Source organism: Polypterus senegalus, chromosome 8, assembly GCF_016835505.1.
Source record: "Polypterus senegalus isolate Bchr_013 chromosome 8, ASM1683550v1, whole genome shotgun sequence".
In the NCBI taxonomy this organism is placed as follows: domain Eukaryota; kingdom Metazoa; phylum Chordata; class Cladistia; order Polypteriformes; family Polypteridae; genus Polypterus; species Polypterus senegalus.
This window is the reverse complement of record NC_053161.1, coordinates 148,879,274-148,900,947: the sequence shown is the minus strand read 5'-3', so window position 1 is coordinate 148,900,947 and position 21,674 is coordinate 148,879,274. Positions and strand designations below refer to the sequence as shown.

General features: G+C 38.3%; 1 protein-coding gene across 1 annotated transcript in view; it reads left to right on the top strand.

Annotated features, from left to right (window-relative positions):
• Nucleotides 1-21,674, top strand: part of LOC120534371 (thyrotropin-releasing hormone-degrading ectoenzyme-like) — a 922,228-nt gene that overhangs the window by 499,089 nt on the left and 401,465 nt on the right. The window contains exon 5 of the mRNA XM_039761915.1: nt 4,784-4,897. Coding sequence (XP_039617849.1) covers nt 4,784-4,897 — 114 coding nt within the window. The remainder of the gene's footprint in view (nt 1-4,783; nt 4,898-21,674) is intronic.

The window sequence follows — 21,674 nt, the reverse complement described above, 5'->3', positions numbered from 1 at the left end:
GGTCCCCAAGGCATTGGGGCGCCTCCTGGCGGTGACCACGGGCCCCTACAGGGTGGAGCTTCCATGCCCTGTACCCGTGGCCCCCAGAGCAACGAGGGAGGCGGCCCCCACGTGATCCAGGGTGGGCTCTGACCCTCTTCCGGTCCCTCACGGCGTCCCGGCCTGGTCGTTGCCCCTGGCATCCCTGACAATAGATAGATAGATAGATAGATAGATAGATAGATAGATAGATAGATAGATGTCTTTGTCATCTACTCTGTCTTTTATTTCTGGCCCCGGGCATGGTTAAATCTGTTGGAACAAAGTTTCGTCTCGCCGGATGTGAGTTCTTGATATTTAAATTTATAATTTAAACATATATAAGTAAGTTTTTTAAAATAAGCCCAATATAAAGTGTGACAAAAAGTGACATAAAAGCGTCACATAAAATTGTTGCACTTTTAGGCTTAGGATTTTATATAGAGAGTAGATGTGAAAAAGTATGTACGCCCCATGATTTTGTTTTTGTAAACATGTGTGGACATTTCAAGATTTGATCTTTATTTAAACAGAATCTTTAGGCAAACATGATACAATCAACAAAAAAGTTTTCTACACTTCTGTGTAAAAAGTAAGTCTGCCCTTGGGTCTGCATTACCCCTCAAGCAGGTGTTTTCTATACTGTCTAGCAGTCTCTGTGCGATGTTTGAGAGTTGTCTTCTATGTTTATCCCATTTCAAATTCCCCAACGTCAGCTTAATGGGATTCATATCTGGGCTTTGACTGGGCCATTGCAGACCCTTTTACTTCCTTCTTTTCAACCATTTATTGGTGCATTTACTGGTATGTTTAGGGTCACTTGTCTGGTTCACTTTTATTTGAACTTCAATTTTCTGACATATGTTCTTACATTAACCTCAAGCCTCCTCTGGTACAATGAAGAATCCCTAGTGGATTCTATGATGGTAAACTACTTAGATTATGATGCAGCAATGCAGCCCCAAACCATAACATTTATCGATGTTATGACAGATTTTCTTACGTTATCCTCAAGCACCCTCTGCTACAATGAAGAATCAATCGTGGATTCTAAGATTGTAAGCTGCTCAGACTCTGATGCAGTAGGACAGTCCCCTAACCATAACATTTATACCACTAAGCTTTACAGTTGGTTCTTTTGGTTAAATGGTATCTTTGGTGTACCTTGGCCAATTAACTCTATGTTTGCCATATCTGTCCTAAGCATGTTGTTCAAGGTGTTTTCCTGGGCAAAGCTTATGGACACATTTTAGTCTTCTTGGTGTCTGCTCTACACAGAAAATGCTTCCTCCTCGCACACCTCCCATGTAGATCTAATTTGTGCTGCCTCTTTCTATTGGTAGAATCATACGCCTAGATGTCAAGAGTGGCAAGGAACTACCTGTAGGTCTTGTGATGAAATTTTAGGGTTCTTGGAAACTTCTTTCAGTATCTTTTGTTCTGCTCTTGGGCTAAACTTGCTAGCGAAGCCTGGCCTGGACATGGTAGCAGTTGTTTGAAATCTCCTCCACTTGTAGATGAACTTCTGAACAGTGGAATAGTTAATTTCCAATTGTTTGAAGATCCTTTTACATCCTTTTCTCGACGCCCAAGTATCTATAACCTTATTTCTGAAGACCTCTCTTTTAGTCTTAGGCATCGTGATAACACACACTTTGACAGCAAACAGCAAAACAATCTAAATGTCTGAGTTTAAATAAGACAGGTTTAGACAAGATCTCCTCTAATGATGTTCTAATCATTTGCATCTGTTTCTAATTTGAGGTATCTGAGTTAGTGATAAATGTGGTGAAATAGACTTACATTTTCCTAATGTGAAATTTTCCTTTATATTAATTTACATTATACCATGGACTACACAATATAAATGGGGCATGGTGTTTCTTATATTGTATCACCTTTACCTATTTATAATGTGTACATGAAGTTCAAATATTGGTATGTACATGTATGTTATAAAAGAAACAACATGGTACACTGGCAAATTATGCATAACTACAGTGGTGTGAAAAACTATTTGCCCCCTTCCTGATTTCTTATTCTTTTGCATGTTTGTCTCACAAAATGTTTCTGATCATCAAACACATTTAACCATTAGTCAAATATAACACAAGTAAACACAAAATGCAGTTTTTAAATGATGGTTTTTATTATTTAGGGAGAAAAAAAAATCCAAACCTACATGGCCCTGTGTGAAAAAGTAATTGCCCCCTTGTTAAAAATAACCTAACTGTGGTGTATCACACCTGAGTTCAATTTCCGTAGCCACCCCCAGGCCTGATTACTGCCACACCTGTTTCAATCAAGAAATCACTTAAATAGGAGCTGCCTGACACAGAGAAGTAAACCAAAAGCACCTCAAAAGCTAGACATCATGCCAAGATCCAAAGAAATTCAGGAACAAATGAGAACAGAAGTAATTGAGATCTATCAGACTGGTAAAGGTTATAAAGCCATTTCTAAAGCTTTGGGACTCCAGCGAACCACAGTGAGAGCCATTATCCACAAATGGCAAAAACATGGAACAGTGATGAACCTTCCCAGGAGTGGCCAGCCGACCAAAATTACCCCAAGAGCGCAGAGATGAGTCATCCGAGAGATCACAAAAGACCCCAGGACAAGGTCTAAAGAACTGCAGGCCTCACTTGCCTCAATTAAGGTCAGTGTTCACGACTCCACCATAAGAAAGAGACTGGGCAAAAATGGCCTGCATGGCAGATTTCCAAGACGCAAACCACTGTTAAGCAAAAAGAACAATAGGGCTCGTCTCAATTTTGCTAAGAAACATCTCAATGATTGCCAAGACTTTTGGGAAAATACCTTGTGGACTGATGAGACAAAAGTTGAACTTTTTGGAAGGAAAATGTCCCATTACATCTGGCGTAAAAGGAACACAGCATTTCAGAAAAAGAACATCATACCAACAGTAAAATATGGTGGAGGTAGTGTGATGGTCTGGGGTTGTTTTGCTGCTTCAGGACCTGGAAGGCTTGCTGTGATAGATGGAACCATGAATTCTACTGTCTACCAAAAATCCTGAAGGAGAATGTCCGGCCATCTGTTCGTCAACTCAAGCTGAAGCGATCTTGGGTGCTGCAACAGGACAATGACCCAAAACACACCAGCAAATCCACCTCTGAATGGCTGAAGAAAAACAAAATGAAGACTTTGGAGTGGCCTAGTCAAAGTCCTGACCTGAATCCAATTGAGATGCTATGGCATGACCTTAAAAAGGCGGTTCATGCTAGAAAACAATCAAATAAAGCTGAATTACAACAATTCTGCAAAGATGAGTGAGCCAAAATTCCTCCAGAGCGCTGTAAAAGACTCATTGCAAGTTATCGCAAACGCTTGATTACAGTTATTGCTGCTAATGATGGCCCAACCAGTTATTAGGTTCAGGGGGGCATTACTTTTTCACACAGGGCCATGTAGGTTTGGATTTTTTTTTCCTCCCTAAATAATAAAAACCATCATTTAAAAACTGCATTTTGTGTTTACTTGTGTTATATTTGACTAATGGTTAAATGTGTTTGATGATCAGAAACATTTTGTGTGACAAACATGCAAAAGAATAAGAAATCAGGCGGTGGGCAAGGGGGCAAATAGTTTTTCACACCACTGTACTTTTACAAACATTCCATTATTATAGAGCAGGGCAGGGCTGGATGTCTGGGGTGCTACTGAATGTTTGAGGCTGAGGTCCATGTAGGTGACAAACAATCACAGTCATAGTCGTTCTTGTGGCTGATGCTGCATTCATTTGTTGTGGGCTAATCAAGAACACACACTAGATATGATCAAGCAGTTGTTCGTATGAGTAGCTATAGAATATTCTTATTTCCCATGGATGAAAAGTGTGATATTGTGAATTTTGCACCGGTATTACCGTTGTTCCCTTTAAGTACCATGTTGGCATGAGCAAAACGTTTTCAATTACGTTACCGTGTAAACACTACTTACTGCAATAATTCTGTATTCAATTGTAAAAACTTTTCCATGTTAAAAAAAATATTTTGTTAAGTGTGATCTGTAAATTGGCATGTTTGATGCTGTTTGATCACATAACATTTATTTATTCATTAATTTGTTTATGAATCTGAAGAGATGTGCTATATTAAGCTAAAGATTGCCAACAAAGTTAAAAAATGTGAGTGGGCAACTTTGTCAGGTACCTCTTTAAATATTACAACTAGATTATTAAAAAGGCATTAAAAGTTATTTTAAAATTCATTCAAATTACAACACTGTATTGGCAACTGAGTCTATAAGGAGTGTTGCTTGTCTCTTTACATTCAAGTCTTGTAAAAATGACGACCAGTCAGACATGCATTTCATTTTTTAACAGGTTTTTTCATCTTTTTATTCAAAATTGAATACAACTGATCCATTTGAGTATAGTAACCCAACAACTTGCATTGTGGCTAATGAGGATCCTGTTATATATGTGATTGTGTTTTATGTATGTTCAGTGAAATACTAAATGCCGCCCAGGGGTGATCTTCTCTCTTTACCCATTTGTTGCTGGGATAGACTCTTCCTTTACTTTTCCTTGAGTTGAATAAATATATCAAGAAAATTTAAGTATAAATGGATTGCATTCCTGATTAAATCCAGAACTGAATTACACCATTCACAAGCATTGTGTCAAAAGTATACTAATCAGTTGTTAAAAGCTCCAGAAATCAAATACAAGAATATCAAGAAAGTGATTTTCATTGCTGTTCACATGAACTAAATGTGTTACTTGTTTTTGTTTTTGCAGTGGTTTGGTGACCTTGTGACCCCAGTGTGGTGGGAAGATGTCTGGTTAAAAGAAGGATTCGCTCATTTCTTTGAATTTGTGGGCACAGATTTTCTCTTCCCCAACTGGAACATGGTAAGGTTATGGCCTCTCTATACATTTGTGAGGATTTTATTTTCCTGTAACATTTCTTGCCTCATTTAAATTTGATTGCTTATCTTTTAATTCAAATATCTTAGAACAGGAAAAGAACTGAATTGATACATTTTGGAATTTCTTAGAAAGTTACGGGGAATGAGTGATGTGAGGCTTGAAGGAAATGGTGAGGTCAATAGTTTACATGCAGAAGATGTAAATACTATATAAGTTGGCATTGATACTGGTGAAAATTCATATGGTGTAAATTACACACATTAAAAATAATTTTTGACAAGAAAAGGTACGTCAGCCCAACAAAGTTCACCAATCCCGTCCAACTTATTTTGCCCTATTAACTCTTTTAGGGCTGATGTCAACTTTTGTCAAAATTCAAGGTTGAGGACGGTAATCAGCTGTAAACTGCGACAAAACTCGCCCTTACATTTTAGTTTGACTCTCTTTGCTAGAAGGAAAGTTACATAGCTTTGATAATTTAACCTCGATTCCCTACGTGTGCATGAGTAGTCAAAGAGGAAACAACCTCTAAAATGGCATTAACATCTGGGGAGAGACCAAAGTGAATGTACAAAGCAAAATACTCCATGGACGTTTTACGTAATTTCGTTGAATTGGACTCTTACTTGTCAGACTCTGAGTTTGATGCAAGTGATCTGGAAATGGATATTGAAAACGAAAGTGAGGTACCGGCATCATCTGATTGGTCGCCAGCTGATCGTGGTGCTGAACACTTTCATGTAGCTGATGCGCCCACAGCAGCGTTCACCTGGGAGGACCACCACTTATGATGACAAGAGGTACAAAGCATATTGCGTCACACTGAGACCACCACTGCCACCCTCCTGCTGTGCAAAGACAGGCAGGCAGCTGGCTCACAGTGCATTCGTGCTAGACTATCGAGACGCCCCCATGCAGACACTGCTGCCAGGGTTGTTGAACATGCGTCAACAGCAGCCACAGCACATAACAACAGACGGTTTATGTTGATATACTGTATGTGTGACACCATTGCTCTGTGTGCTTTTCAGAAAACTGAGTTTTTTATGGAAAACATTTTCTGCCCTCAAAGAGTTAACGTTACGTCAAGTTTTGAAGGTCTCTGAAATCCTATTCTTAACCACACTACTCAGTAATTTACTCCACATATTGTGTCTATGGTTGTTATTGTGAATAAACATTCCTAACATTTGTGTGATATTTACCTTTAAAAAGTGTCTGTCTGTGTCCCCATATTTATTTTCAAGCACTAATTTTAAAGTACTGCGGTGGGCTGGTGCCCTGCCTGGGGTTTGTTTCCTGCTTTGCACCCTGTGTTGGCTGGGATTGGCTCCAGCAGACTGCCATGACCCTGTAGTTAGGATATAGCAGGTTGGATAATGGATGGATGGATAATTTTAAAGTAACAGCTTGTATCCACTGTAAATATCAATATAATACACTTTCATACCTATAAACATGTCATGTCAGCTCTGAATCTCTGTTTGCTTAAACGGAAAAGGTTCAACCCCTTCAATCTCTCCTTCACCTTAAATTCTGCAGTCCTGGAATCAGTCTAGTTGCTCCTCTTTGGACTTTCTCTAGTGCTGCTATGCTTTTTTGTAATATGTAGACCAAAATCGAACAAAGTATTCCAAGTGAGGCGTAATTAATGTGTTATAAACTTAAGCATAACCTTCTTTTACTTGTACTCTACATATTGTGGGTGCTATGTAACCTAACATTCTATTTGTCTTCTTGCTTGCTTCTGTAATCTATCTTTATGTAGATAGTGACTATAGTCCTATATGACCTCCAAGTCCTTCTCCTCTTTTACCCCTTATGCATTAAAATGTAACATTTTATTTAATTTTACTTCATATTTGTACTACTTTATATTTACTTCTGTTATACGTCCTGTATACTGTCCAGGACCATCTATAACAATTTATCTGATTCTCAATTATCTGGTCTTCCACGTAGTTTGGTATTATCTACAAATTTGACCATTTTCTTGTTCAGAACATTTATACATATTACAAATTGCAGCAACCACACTACTAAACCTTGAGGAACACCATATTCAGTGTCATCTAATTCTGAAAAGCTTTTCACAGTATAAATTATATGCTTCCTGTGTTTAAGGCAACTTTGACCATCACAGTACCTCAAGCTCCCACTACTTTCAGATAGATCACCAGCCTTTCATGTGGGACCCGAGCAAAAGTATCTGATTGTATGCTTTTGTTGAAGCCTTAAAGAAATTCTGCATATTAGTAAAACACAATTTCTATGTAAACTTATGCTGTCTGTTTAGCAATACAGATGTGATTGGCATGTGATGCTTGATATTTTCCTTAATAATTGCTTCCATTATTTTACTCATAATCCATGTTAATGTTACAGGCAAATTATTACTTGAATATGCCTAAATACACTTTGTATATAACAGGACAAAATTTTTCTAGCCTTCGCCATGTGAAGTAATTTTTTAAATATATACATCATTGTTTTATATTTTTTATGTGCTCACTAGGGGCTCGTTTATACTTCACGCTCAGAATGCGTACGCGCCCACGTGATTGCTGCAACGTGTTCCCAGCTTTCAATTGATGCATCCTCTGAGCAGGTCATCAGAAATTAACGCAACACGTGCGCGAGTTGCAGTACCAGCAAAATGTCGGGGTGGGGATGGGGCCGCGGTGTGCTAAAAGTTGAAATGTGATGTCAGAGTCTCTGTATACTATCTACATGTGACAGAAAGCCACTTTGCAGATCCTACGAGATCGGTGTGTGCGCTTCAATGTTTGATGAATGATTCGATGTGGTGAAGCAAAATGCCAACATATAAATGCATTCGTGGTGCTTTTATATTCAAGCGTCGCATATTCCAGATCGTAAGGACACGATACATTTTAAAAGTTTCACATACCGTCTTCTGTGCCGCCTTTTTTTCTAGGCTTCCTCCGGTCCTGACAGCAATAGATCGCCACACTGAGCAGATTAAATGTATGATATTAAAACTCTATGCACATTTAGGATCCTAAGATTTATACTTGATATCACTGTCATGATAAAATGCATTAAGTATGTATGTTGCATTTTACAGATAAATCGATAATTTCATTTAAATAATGAATACTGTTAATAAATACACACATGAGGGTGACACAGTGGCGGAGCGTTAGCGCTGCTGTCTTGCAGGGAGTTACATCGCTGATTTTCTCTGCCTGGAGTTTACTTGTTTTCCTGCTGGGTTTCCACAGTGTACTCTGGTGTCCTTCCAAAGATATGCAGATTTGGTTACACTAAAATGACGCCAGTGTATGTGAGTGCTTGTATTCACCTTGCGATGAGCTGATGCCTCGTCCAGGGATTGTATCTGCCTCGTGCCCAATACTAGCTGAAATGGACAAATCCCTGGACTGATGGATTTAATCATGAAACATCCTTTTCAGAGATATTGCAGTAAGGTGTCATTGGAATTTAATGGGTGTTCCAGGCAATTCACAACACAACAAAGCCAAACCTGTTCTCGCCGTGATAATCTCTCGCACTGCCACCTGGTGGATTCCTCCAGATTTACATAAAGTACACGCGCAAGTATAAACAGTACAACGCTTGCGTAGCAGGAGCGTCCACTGCAGCATACATCATGTCGCGTAAAGTATAAACCCGGCCTAACCCCTTAACCACTCAGTGATAAAGCTGATCTGGTCCCAGCAAACTGTTTGATTTCTGCCTTTTTTAATTGAAGCAACATTTCTATCTTTTTTCTTAATAGTTCCAGTAACTGGAATAGTTCCACTAAAATTTCTAGTAGTTCCTGTAGCTTTTGTGTATGAAAACTTTAGGAGAATGGGAATCTAGAGCATCTGTATTTATATGTTAGCTTGCCTTTTCAGTTCCAAAATCACTTCACTGCCTTCTTGACCGTTTGAACGGTATGATCAAGGCAACAGTAAAGATTTGTAAGAGGGTCAGAGATTGGGACATGAATGCTTTGTCAGAAAACCTGGGCCGCAACTGGGAAGATCAGTCTTAATCTGCTCTATCATAACACCACTGTTTTACTAGTAAAATACTAAAAGCATCTTTTTTGGGTCAACGTTTGCATTTTTGCCACTATTTCTCCTCATTTGTCTTTTACTTTTCCTAACATTCTTTTTAACCATTACTCCCATTTTCTCGCTTTCCTTGAGGTTAGTGATGGAGTTATTTGCCTTGTAGGCCTTATAGAACATGCTATCCCCTTTGCAACTTGTTCTTTAGCTCTTTATTTATTCACTGTGGAGTTCTCTTAAACTTCCTACTGCTTTTAAATTTTTGGATGAACTTGTCTGACATTGCATGTAAAACTCTTAGAAACCTGATTCCCTGGTACTCCACAAACATCACACTTAAAAAGGTTTACTTTTTTAGGGTTTCCAATATTTGGTCAACATTTGTCCAACCAAAATTAACTTGCAACTGTCTGCAAAAAAAAAAAAAAAAACAACAGAACTGTGAAATATGCTTAATATGATTATTGGACATTAACAATTCAACCACCTCTACTTTCTGAATCTTTATTATTACAGAATAATAAATCAAGACATCCTCTTATATCTTCCCCAGTTAATATTTAGATAGAGTCACCTATTACTTTAATATCCCCTCTAAACTTATTTTAGTATTAAAAGGTGTACAATGAAACTTTGCTTTGTATTGGGGGCTCTTTAAAATACTCCCAAATATCAAGCTGCTATCTGTGAAGCTTTCCAATCAAATCCAAAAATCATCACTAGGGTGTAGTTCATTATTCAATTTTTCCTTTACATAAATATTTCTCCTTCTTTTCAATTTTGCCTATCCTTATTAAAAAATGTGACAAGTTTCTGTTACTGCTTTAATGTTATAATTAATTACAACTACATATAACTCCAAACTTAATTGTTTAATTCTTGATACTTTAACAATTAAAGAATGTATTAGTCTCTTTATTTTGGCTATACTGACTGTAGGCTAGTAATGTCAATGATATACTTTATATTTGTAATATTAATATTGTCCTTTCCTTCATGTGAAGTTGTTCTGAACTCCCATCCCCACATTTAAAACAATCCACTAGTAACCTACTCATACACCTCCCCAATGCATTGGCTCCCTTCAGTTTCAAATATAGCTTGTCATGGAATTATAGATACCATCTGTTTCAGAAAGAGATCCACTGTGCCCTTCTGGCCTACACCAAGGTTTGAATCAAGCATTTGTAATATGGACGCCGTATAGCGCCTAACCCGGCACAGGCTTTTATTTTCTCTTCAGCCGTGGGACACGTCTTCCCAGTGTCACACAGCCCCAAAACACAAGTAACACCACCAAAACACTTATTGTCCTTTACCACCACTCCTCCTCAAGCTTAGTCCTCCTCCTCCCAACTCGAGTGGAGGTGGCTGGCCCTTTTATAGCCCAACCAGAAGCCATTCCAGGTGCTTGACCACCTGGTCCCAATTGCACTTCCAGGTGGGGCTGAAGATTCATCCAGCCAGGCTGTTGATTCCACGCAGCACCCCCTAGCGGCCATCCCATCTCCTAACCTGGATGTGGAGGACTCCATCTCCCATGGAACCAAGCGGGAGGCTGGAGAATCATAGTCGGCCGGGGAGGCTGCCACCAAGCGTCCTGGGGGAGGTATTGAGCTGTCCATGGTTGCTCCCCAGGAACATATGCAGCTGGGGAGTCCTGGTCGGGAATGGGACCCAGCCACCCATCACACATTAAACCTCTACTCTCCTCCATCTTACCTGGTCTAGAGTTTGGCACAAGCAGAACATAAGAAAACCACCTTGATAGTTTTGTTTCCTTGGCTCAAAACGGTAATTCTGGAAAGCACCCAGAATCTGGGACTTCTTGATTATGAGTCTGCAGTTCTTACCTCTGCACCACCCAAGCGGTCGTGTCAGCATTGTGCCCTAACCCAATTTCTTTTTCTATGGTTATATTCTTGAATAACAGCACACTTGTTTTGTTATACATGTACCTTTTGTGAAAGTATTTATTTGATATTTGGACTTCAGTCTTTATACACTTCATGTCAAAATTTTGTCGTTAGTACTACAATGTTTCTGTTTTAGATTACATTTAGATAGATTGTTGTAGACACGGAACACACATGAAATGCACATGTAACAAATAACAATACAGTTGTACCTCGGTATACGTCTTCTTTGGAATAAGTCCAACTTGGTATACGTCCTGTTTGGACATGAAAAATTTTGCTTGGTATACGACCTTTGTTTGGAATACGACTCGCGTGCTAACCTTGTTTACCTCTCTCGAGACAAAGCCACGACTGCCCACGAGCGTTAGTGCGCCAGTTGCTAGCATTCAGTGAACAACCCGCGCTATAACTCTCTGTGAACTTTCATGTGTGTGGTATAGCAGGTCCACAGCTCCTGTCAAAGTCCAGCTTTAAAATAATCACAGTGCTCGCAACTTGGTAAGGGGGCGTGGTGGTTATGTGGCTGAAGGTTGTTAGGGCGATTAGCGATGTGGGCGTTTCTCACCAAAGTGCACTTGTGAGGGACCGTCCGCATTCATGATTGTTCCTGGGGCTGCTTATCTTGATAAACAGAAGTGCGAGCCGGCTAGAAGGGGAGGAAAAGGAAAGAATGGACGAGAGGTTGAGTGAGTGAGAGAGAGAGAGCGAGCGAAGTAGCTGAAGTAGGCAGAGTTAGTGTCAGCTGCAAGTAGGGCGACTCCCCTGTTGGGAAGCAGAGGGGCTGCCAGGTAAAAAGGCACCGGGCTTCTTCTTGGGTTTTGCTTTTTTTTTAAAGAATGCTTCCTGCTCTATTTTAACTTTGTTGTTTTTAAGAAGACTTTTTTCTATTGTGTTTAACCTCCACGTTTCACTTCTGATTTTATGGTTTATTTATTGGAACTTTGGAGACTGCACTTTAATTTGAGCATCTTGTTTTGTTAATTGTTTTAATAAAAGCACTTTGCACTTTTTCACCATCCCCTTGCTTCATTGTTACCGATGAGTTTAGCAGTGAGGCACATTACCGACGGTGTAGGGTTCAAGGGCTCCCCGGCAGCAGATGGGAGCATACAGCAAACCTGCATCGTCACAACGTGATTTTGTGTTTTTTTTCATGTAAATTTGAATTGATTGTTGAAAAGTATGAAGGTGGCATGCGTATCCGGGACATGGCTGTTGCATACCGTTTGCCGAGAACGACGGTATCTACGATTGTGAAAAACAATGATGTTATTAAAAAGTAAAGTAAGGTAAAATTTTCATTTATTTCATCTAATTACTTTTGTATTTATGTATTTTAGTATTAAGCAGTGTTTAAATTATTTTATACAACCCTTCAATGTATAATATGCCAATAGCAATAGGATTTTTTTTTTCATGGGAACGGATTAATTACTTTCCCATTATTTCTTATGGGAAAAATTTGTTTGGTATACGTCCTGTTTGGTATAAGTCAAAGGGTCTGGAACGAATTAAGGACGTATACCGAGGTTCCATTGTATATTACTTACCTTATACAACTCCAGGCACCTCACACCCAGACAAACAGATTTGAGGTGAGAGAACTTTTTGTCCGAGTTGAGCTGCAGCAGGGGGCTAGCAGGCTACTTGCTGCTTGTGCTGATCGACACATTTACAAAACAAAAGACACTGATGGAGAGGTGCAAAGGAATTTAAGATGGCCCGGGATTACAAATTCTTTCATAGGCTTCAGGGATTCTAGTGTTAATAGAATGAACAGATTTATTGAAACTTAAAAAAAAAAAGAAAAAGATCATTATCCAAAATTCATGTGAATTTTACACAGAACTAATTGTGAGAAATTGTGCTGGTCACTGTGACTTGAAATACTTACTGATGAAGGTGACCGGTTCCATGTTGGTCAGATATACAGGTAAAAATTTAACACTAATCTGTACAAAAAATTGAACTTAAACAAAAACCAAAATTGAAGGAACTTTGCTAACCACTTTATATTCTTAGATATTCTTATTATATATAGAATTAATTTCATACCACTAAACCACTTTAGAAGAAAAAAAACATAAAAAAATTGTAAATATAAGCTTATGAAGTAAGTAGTAATATGTTGCCGTTTTTAACTTTTTGTGAAATAAAAGACAAGCATAATTTAAGCTAAACCCTCTGTTCTCTGGAAAAGTGAATTCAATCAATGTTTTTACTTTAGAAGGTCACCTGTGCTCATTTAAACAGCCCCCTACCAAATAAAGAGCAAATGAATCATGGCCTTTTTATCTTTACTACTTTGCTATACACACAGAGACACAGCTAACATCCCCAAATGTGAATAACTCTATGGATTATTCCATTAGCAATCTGTGCAAATGTTACATTATTTAGCGGCTGTTGCCTGCTGACAGATACTGGGTCAAGCTGCAAAACAGATGAACACATTTTTGGGGGTGGAGAAGGCAGTTGCACCTAAATACCAACACTAAAATAAACAAATGTTTTACATTTTTTAGATTTGTCATATAATTTTCTGGGGCTTACTGTATATTCTTAGATTCATTATAATCTCTAATTTATCAAACACAAAGTTATTGGTACGTTTTTATTTTCTTTTTTGTGATCAAATTTTCATTAATAGAAAAGAAGTAGGTCAAAGTTGGATGAATGATTTCAACCATATACTTATATAAAGAAGGAACAACACCTCCCTCCCCCAGGACCCACCCCCATCCTTCATATCAGGGACATTACTAAGATAAAGCAGAATATCATCAGCACACAGGGAAGCTTTTTGAGGTCTTCATTTCACAAATAACAAATTCATTATGCCGTAAGAGGCTGTAAAGTGAGAATAAAGAGAAGTGAAGAAAGGAGACATCCCTGTCTGACTCAGTGAAAAACATGGAAAGTGAGGGGAAGGAGTTAATATTAGTAAAAAGAATAGAAGAGGGGTCTGAATCATATTAGTAAAGATTCATTCTGCCAAAGGCCTTCTCTAGTAGCAGTGAGGGAAAAAACAGAAACAATGCATAGGACTTGCAAAAAGCAGCATACATTGTCGGCAATCTGATGAGACTTAAAATGTGTTTAAATCTGAATAAATCAATTGTAGACATCACAACCTGCAGTTGATGGGAAAGTATGTTTTTCAGCAGCTTGACATCAGAATATGTCAGTTATAATGGGTGTTAACATGAGAAGTATGTAAAATCCTTTCCTTGTTTGAGAAATGGCCTAACGAAAGTTAAATCAAAAAAGGTGTTAAGGTGTGAGGAACAATCTGTGGAAATAAGCATATGGATAAGAGGACAGAGAATTATTGTCAGAAGCTGAGAAGAATCCATAGGGAAACCATTGGGACCTGGAGATTTCCCAAAGCTCAAGGGGCCCAGAGGCTCCATGAGCTCAGTAAGCAAGAAAATAATTTCCTGGAAAGAAAGGAAAATATTTGTAAAAGGAGCTAACATCAGTATGGAGAATAGATTAGTGTTGAATTAAAAAAAAAAAAAAACTTTGCCTAGGTTAGCAGTAACAGTAAAGCAGGCTGAAGCTGTAGTGAAAGATTCTCATCTGATGGGCTTAAGGGCAAGTAATATAATGGATATGCAACACCATATTGCACTGAACCTTAAACTAAGCATGGCATGTGCTTGGCCCATCACACAGATGGGTGGAGCACAAGCCTATCTTGTGTAAGAGTCAGTATTCAAGATCAGAAATCTTTTAATGAGATTTATGATCCAAGCTACTAGCCAAAGCAATAATAGAGTCATGAAGAAAACCTTTAACAGCCATCCTGTAGAAGGCACAATCTTGAGTGGATCAAGCATTAATGATAAATGCAGTCATTTTCAGTTTAAAATTATTTGCTCACAAACATGACATATATATATTTGCCACATGGAATTGTGTTGTAAGGTTAGGCATATTCTATGGGACCGGAGTGTGGGAGGGCGTCTACTGAAAAACAAAAGCCTGAAATTGTACTGAATATATCAATTTTTAAAGCCGCAAAAGCTGCCAAGATTTGATCCATGCCTTGAGATTACATGCGCATTGTGAAATAACTTATACTTATTTCCAAACAAATAAAATACCAACATTATGAGATTCAGTCATTTTAAAACAAGACTAACTGTGCACAGCTTTTTCTTTTTCCTGAAACAGCCTTTCTCTCCCAAAAGGCATGGTTTCCTCTCAAAAAAAAGACAAAACTACACTAAACTATTCCTGGCACCTTCCTCGTATCATGTTCAATTATTTGTCAAATGTGTCACTCTGTTGGAGAACCTGGGTACAAACCAGTAGAAGTACCCGACCAAATCGAGAAAGGCTTGGACTTGTCTCTTGGTTTTCGGAATGGGCCACTTCAATACGGCGTCTAGTTTAGAACACATTGGCTTAACTATAACTAAACATTCCACTCCCACACAGCATCTTGGTGTTATGAAGCTTCAGCACAAAATGTAAAAAGGCATTAATAGGCCTCCAAATACCACTAGCCACACCAGGACTAAATCTGAATGCAAAGAAACGGCCTCACCCCAGGCACTCTTACTCCAAACTCCAAAGGCAGGTTTTAAGGCTCCCTGAAGCCCAAATTTTAGGTTGGCCTATCAAAAGTTCAAATTATATTTAAATACTCCAACTACACAAAATGCCTTTTAAAGTAAGAGCGTAACTGAAAACTCCTGGCTTGAGAAAGGTGAACGAAAAATCTTTAGGTGTGAAGAAGCTATTTAGATAATCAAAAGGAGAACAAGGCAAAAATAAAGCAACCCAAAGCTAAAACCAATCTTTAATCCAGTAATCAGACAATATAGACAAAGCAAAAGTCCATAATTTTGATTTTAATTTACTTTGTTGATAAACTAGAAAATCTAAGAACAGGGCTGACTGTTGTGAATTGGCATTGTAAATATAACAGAAAGGATAAAAGACTTTTAAAAAGAACCAGGCCATGATTTTTACTCGCCTACTTGGAGACAGGCAGGCGTCACCGCAGGTAGCCTGACCCCAAACATCACAGGTAGGCTTTGACCTGCAAAGGCCTAAAATGTGGGACTGACGTTTAAAGTTAAAAAAAGAAACTTTAAATGGTCAAACTGCACAAAACACCCTTCAAGAGAAGCTCTCTGGCTAAAAAGACAATTCAAGCAATTAAAGAATCTATATTTATAAAATGGTAAGGGTTGTGTCCATCTGTCATGCAATTACTCACAAACCACTAGGGCTAGAACTTTGATCTTGGTCATAATTTTAAGTATATGACATGATACATGCTGGTGAAGCAAAACATTTCATTAGAGTCAACTTCCATAGAATAATTAGCATTTGAGTCTTTATTATGGCTAAATGCTCAACAGGTTGACAAGGCAGAAAGGAAAAGTGCAGTGGTGACATCTGCTGAGCATGAAGAGCACTGCAGAAGCTGATCATAGAAAAAAAAATAGCAGCAGCTCCATTTGCTAAGTATCATGCACGGGATATGATTGCTAAAGAAAATAATATACACATTTAATAAGAAGAAGGTGAAGAAGAACAAGAGCTGTGACCTCTCAGCAATTTTATCACTATGAGAGCTGTATTTTTGCATAGTAAAGACAAAAAAAACTGTTTTGCCAAAATGGAAATGGTCGGCTTGCTTTATATGAAGCACCTTAAGGTGAGGATGGGAGGCCCACATATATCCTAATTTATTTATATAAGAAAAAAAATTACAAAGCTAAGGAAAACAGAAAAATATGAAAAATGAGGCAAAAAGCTTTGTCATAAAAAGAAAACCAAGGCTAACAAGTGCAAAATAAAGTTCCATGAACAATAAGCACAAATAGAATACCAGAAATACTTATTGGAACCATCCTGCACAATAATCAATCCATCTATGAGGGACTGCTCCCCGGCCTGAAATATAAAGGTGGTCCTTCAGTAGTTACATAATGGTGGTCCCACCTCTTGGAATTCCAGCCATAAAACATCAGGAATATTACCTTGAAGCACATATATACAATGCATAACAATTAAACAATATTTACATAAAAAACATACTAACAGAAATAACTAATGCAAAAAAAAATGCATAGCAATAGTTCAAAAACATAAATTAAAAAGAGTAATAAAAATAATAATGATAGTAATAATAATAATACATTTTATTTATGTAACGCCTTTCCCATGCATATAAATGTAAGCCGTAGAACAATTCTAGCAGCAGTTTGACTCTACTGCTATCTGTTATTATCTTTGTAATTATGTATTCTCTACTCTACTGCTATTTTAGTCAACAGTTTGGTCACCTCCCGCCTGGACTATTGCAATTCACTTCTCTTTGGTCTGCCCCAAAAGTTACTACATAAACTTCAACTGGTTCAGAACTCGGCTGCTCGTATAATTACTAAAACACCCTACTCTGATCACATTACACCTGTTATTCAGCAGCTTCATTGGCTGCCAATAAAGTTTAGGGTCAACTATAAAATTTTAGTCCTTACATATAAGGCTATTCATAATCTTGCCCCTACATATCTCTCACAGCTCCTACAAGTCACTAAACCCTCTCGCATGCTCAGATCCTCTTCTTCCATCAACTTAAATAATCCACCAGCACGTCTTGTCACGATGGGATATCGAGCGTTTAGCAGATCGGCATCCTCCTTATGGAACTCATTACCTGCCTACCTTAGGAACATGACTACCCTTCACCAATTTCAGGTTAATCTTAAAACTCATCTGTTCAAAATTGCTTATTCAATGTAATTGTTACTGGTGTTGTTTTATTTAGATTTTAATTTTTAAGTTATTGAATGTTTAATTTTTTATCTGATTGTACAGTGACCTTGAGTTTTTTGAAAGGCGCTTTAAATAAAATGTATTATTATTATTATTAAAACTTGGCCTAACAGAGTACAATTGACATTTGCTTTTCCATGTGAGAGAGGTGCAGAAATAAATTACCAGCTGCTCCTGTAGTGCCTCATAAGCCTAGTAGTAAAATCATACTAACTGCATGCAACAGGTAAAAATGAAATCTACAGAAAACTGAATGGGAATTTTCATTGGCAGGTGCAAAATTTTGTGGAGTTGGTAGACATTCCTTCGTAAAAGCCAAGGTGGTCTTTCTGCAGTGGCAGCATAAGATCAAAACCCAAGGAATAACACCCAACCACTATAGCTAAAATTTAAAAAGGAGGCATTTATTTTTTATTTTGTTTCATCACATCAGTGCACTTTTATTTACAACATGAGGGGCGCCTCTTAGCCGAAAGCGCACACTCATCCAAGAGGAAAATTGCATAATTATACATATTGAGTTCAAAACATGAAAACAAGGAGCACTGGCGGTACAGCAAAACGATTTAAAAAGTCTTTTTTGTGTGTGTATGTGTGTGTGTGTGTTTTACCCTCCTCCTAAAATGATCCAAATTAAATCTCAAGAGATGCCCTGCCAGCCACAGGGATTAACATAATGAAGATAGCACCGAAATAACAAGCAGACATTTCAATGAAATGTCACAAAGGGTTGATCAAAAAATCCTTCAGACTTTATTTTTTCTTCTTCTTCTTTCCCATATTTCATATAATGACCTACTGTACCTGTTTAGTCTGTTCTTTTATGTGGATTTAATTACACATTCTTCTTGTATAAGAGGTCTCATATGTGCTGCTGATGCTATCAAGGCAAAGTGATAAATAAACAGCACTTAAAAGAGGGCAGGCGTCCACAGAATTCTGATCGAGATAAGCACAAGTGTTTGGTGGCATTAGAATTCATGTCATAAAAAAAGAATAGAGTTAAGGAAACCATGGCATATTGCAAATGTAAAAGATTCAGCAGCAACCACTGAGGTACTGGCAGGAAAAGCAGCACAACAGCAAATATATGCAAGGACTGTGTTCCATCTGTCTCAGCCTGGATATGCTTTTAGACTCCATTCCAGAAATCCTCTGCAGTACCTTGATGGCATCCCTGATGCTGAAATTATTAATATGCATTCTAAAAATATCTATTTAACTTTAATTAGGTTAATATACAGATCAAAGAAACATAATAGATTGTGTAATGTGTCCAATGAACAAGAAAGAATCCAAATGGGTGATTTCTTGGACTTAAGGGAAAGGCTTCCAGCAAGAGAAAGATGTAGATCAGACCAAGAAAACAGCAATGGCATCTGCTCTGCGTGGAGTGGCACTGGTGGCAGTAGTCACCAGTCATTTAGTGACTGATGAAATTCAACCTGCAAGACCCTCAAATCTTACAGTCCATATTTTGCTACACTCGAACTCCTGTGCCCTGTGGTTACATCCCACCCATACTGATGATCTAGTTCTGCATACCCACTTGCACCTAATCTTGGACTACTTTACTATTGTCTTTGCAGAAAACTTTGCCAAAGCGTATAGATATTCAACTGCCTAGACGTGCCCATTTTGGCCACACAAGTGCCTGTAAGACCCTGGCGCTCACGAGAATTACTGCACAGCAGCAACATTTCAGCGTGGATAACTCTGAACTGAAACTTGTTCCTCTATCCGTATAAAGCAATGCTGCTTATATGTTAAGGTAAATTACTGTATATGTAGTCAAGGTCCTTGCAGTTGACTGTGGCAGTGGAACATATGCAGTATGCTGCTATGCTATGCTGCTATGCTCCCTTTATGTACCAGTAATTTCAACCAAACGTTTTCTGTAACTGTTAATCAGCCGTGCACATCCACTTAGAGGAATTTTAACCCATTCCTCCTTCTTTCAACTCAGGATTTTGTTGGCCTTCCTTGCATGAACTGTTTGCTTCTGATTCTTCCTCAACATTTCTATAAGATTAAGACCAGTAATTTAACTAGGCTACTCCAAAACATGCTTTAATCATTCTTTGGTAGAATGACATGTGTGTTTGACACAATTTCCCTTGAGCTTCTGTTCATGGTTGGATAAGCTGACATTCTTCTATAGATTTTACTGGTAAAATTTAGAATATATAGTCTCATAAATAATGGCAAGCCAATGGTGTCCATAGGCAGCAAAGCATGCCTGAACCATGATAATCACACTACCATGACCATGATTATTCCACCACTGTGTTTCACAGATGTGGTAAGGTTCATACACTGTGATTAATTATTTTTTTTGTTATTCGACAAATATAATACTTCTTATTTAAACCGAAAAGTTTTATTTTGGACTCATTCCTCCACAGAACATTCTTCCAATAGCCTTTTGGGTATATACATGCTCTTTAGCAAATTTTAGATGTGCAGCAATACTCATCTTATAAAACAGTGGCTTTCTCCCAGCAGCACTGACATGCACACCTTTGTTGTTCGGTGTTCTCCTGATGGTAGACTTATGGTGATCAGGGCTGGATATCAACACTGAGTTCCTGATTCGATTCTGTTTCACAATGCCAGATTTGATGTCAAATTTATCTTGACTGAATTAGTGTGCACTGATATATTTGAAATGGTGGCCTACAGAGATTACTTAACCATGCATAGAAACCATTAATATAATGTGACAAATTTCAGTAAACAAGGGTGTTTATGTAGTAACTTTGTAACATATGCATAAGCATGGGGTGACATCTAAAAAGAAATGGGATGACATTTAAGAAGAAATACTTGATTAGTACAGAACAGTTAACATCATTTTCTATACTAATAAAAGGCAAAGCCCTCACTGACTGACTGACTGACTTGACTGACTGACTGACTGACTCACTCACTCACTCACTCACTCACTGACTCATCACTAATTCTCCAACTTCCCGTGTAGGTAGAAGGCTGAAATTTGGCAGGCTCATTCCTTACAGCTTACTTTCAAAAGTTGGGCAGGTTTCATTTCGAAATTCTCCGCGTAATGGTCATAACTGGAACCTATTTTCATCCATATACTGTAATAGATTGCAGCTCGATGGCCGTGGAAGGCAGAGTTGCGTCTCGCGTCATCACGCCTCCCACGTAATTTAGTGTCTGCCCATATAAGGTAAATATTTGCGGGTGAAGGACTGTGCTTAGCATATTCATAAGTAAAAATGAATACATTAAATAATTCCAAATAGTCTGTCTGCTTCCTTTCATAGCTTTTACGACGGTTGTGCTGCTTCCAGGCATGTATTTTCGTATTAAAGCATTTAACCAATCACATTTCAGCCATTATTTGTTGCCAGGCAGAGAGGACTTCATAATCCATTGTGCAGGCTCTCTAACACAGAATAAATGTTGATTAACCTGTTGCTTCAACCAATCAGATTTTGAGTTGGTGTCAGTACGGCCCTCTAGCAGGCGTACAGCGACGTCACCATATTCAGACCGATTGATTGGATAGAAGGCGCAGGTTCGACTTTCAGCATAAGCTTTGATGGCGATAGAAAGGGACTTTTTGATAGAACTGAGGTGCACGGATAATCCATACGACAGAGTGATTGAACTGTTTTTGAGGAAAGAGAGGAGGATGGACTTTGTTTATAAATAATCTGAATTTTTGGTGAGTAAAATGTTGCGATTTTTCTAAATAATATTGCAGGTTTATGAGTTATTATTGATGTTTTTTATGTGTGTCGCGGCTGTGGCTGCAGTAGAAAGGAACTTGTTCACCCCGGGTTTGTCTATTCAATAAAGGCATTTATTGTGGCTACAGGAGTTATCTATCTGCGATACAGTGGCTCTTTATACTGTATTTCTGCATATTAAGATGGTTTTTATAACCATAAATTAGTTCTTGAGGGGCGGGTTGATTCAGACTGAGCAGTACTGAAGGCCTAGGTATGAGATGCACGGTCCACTAATGGA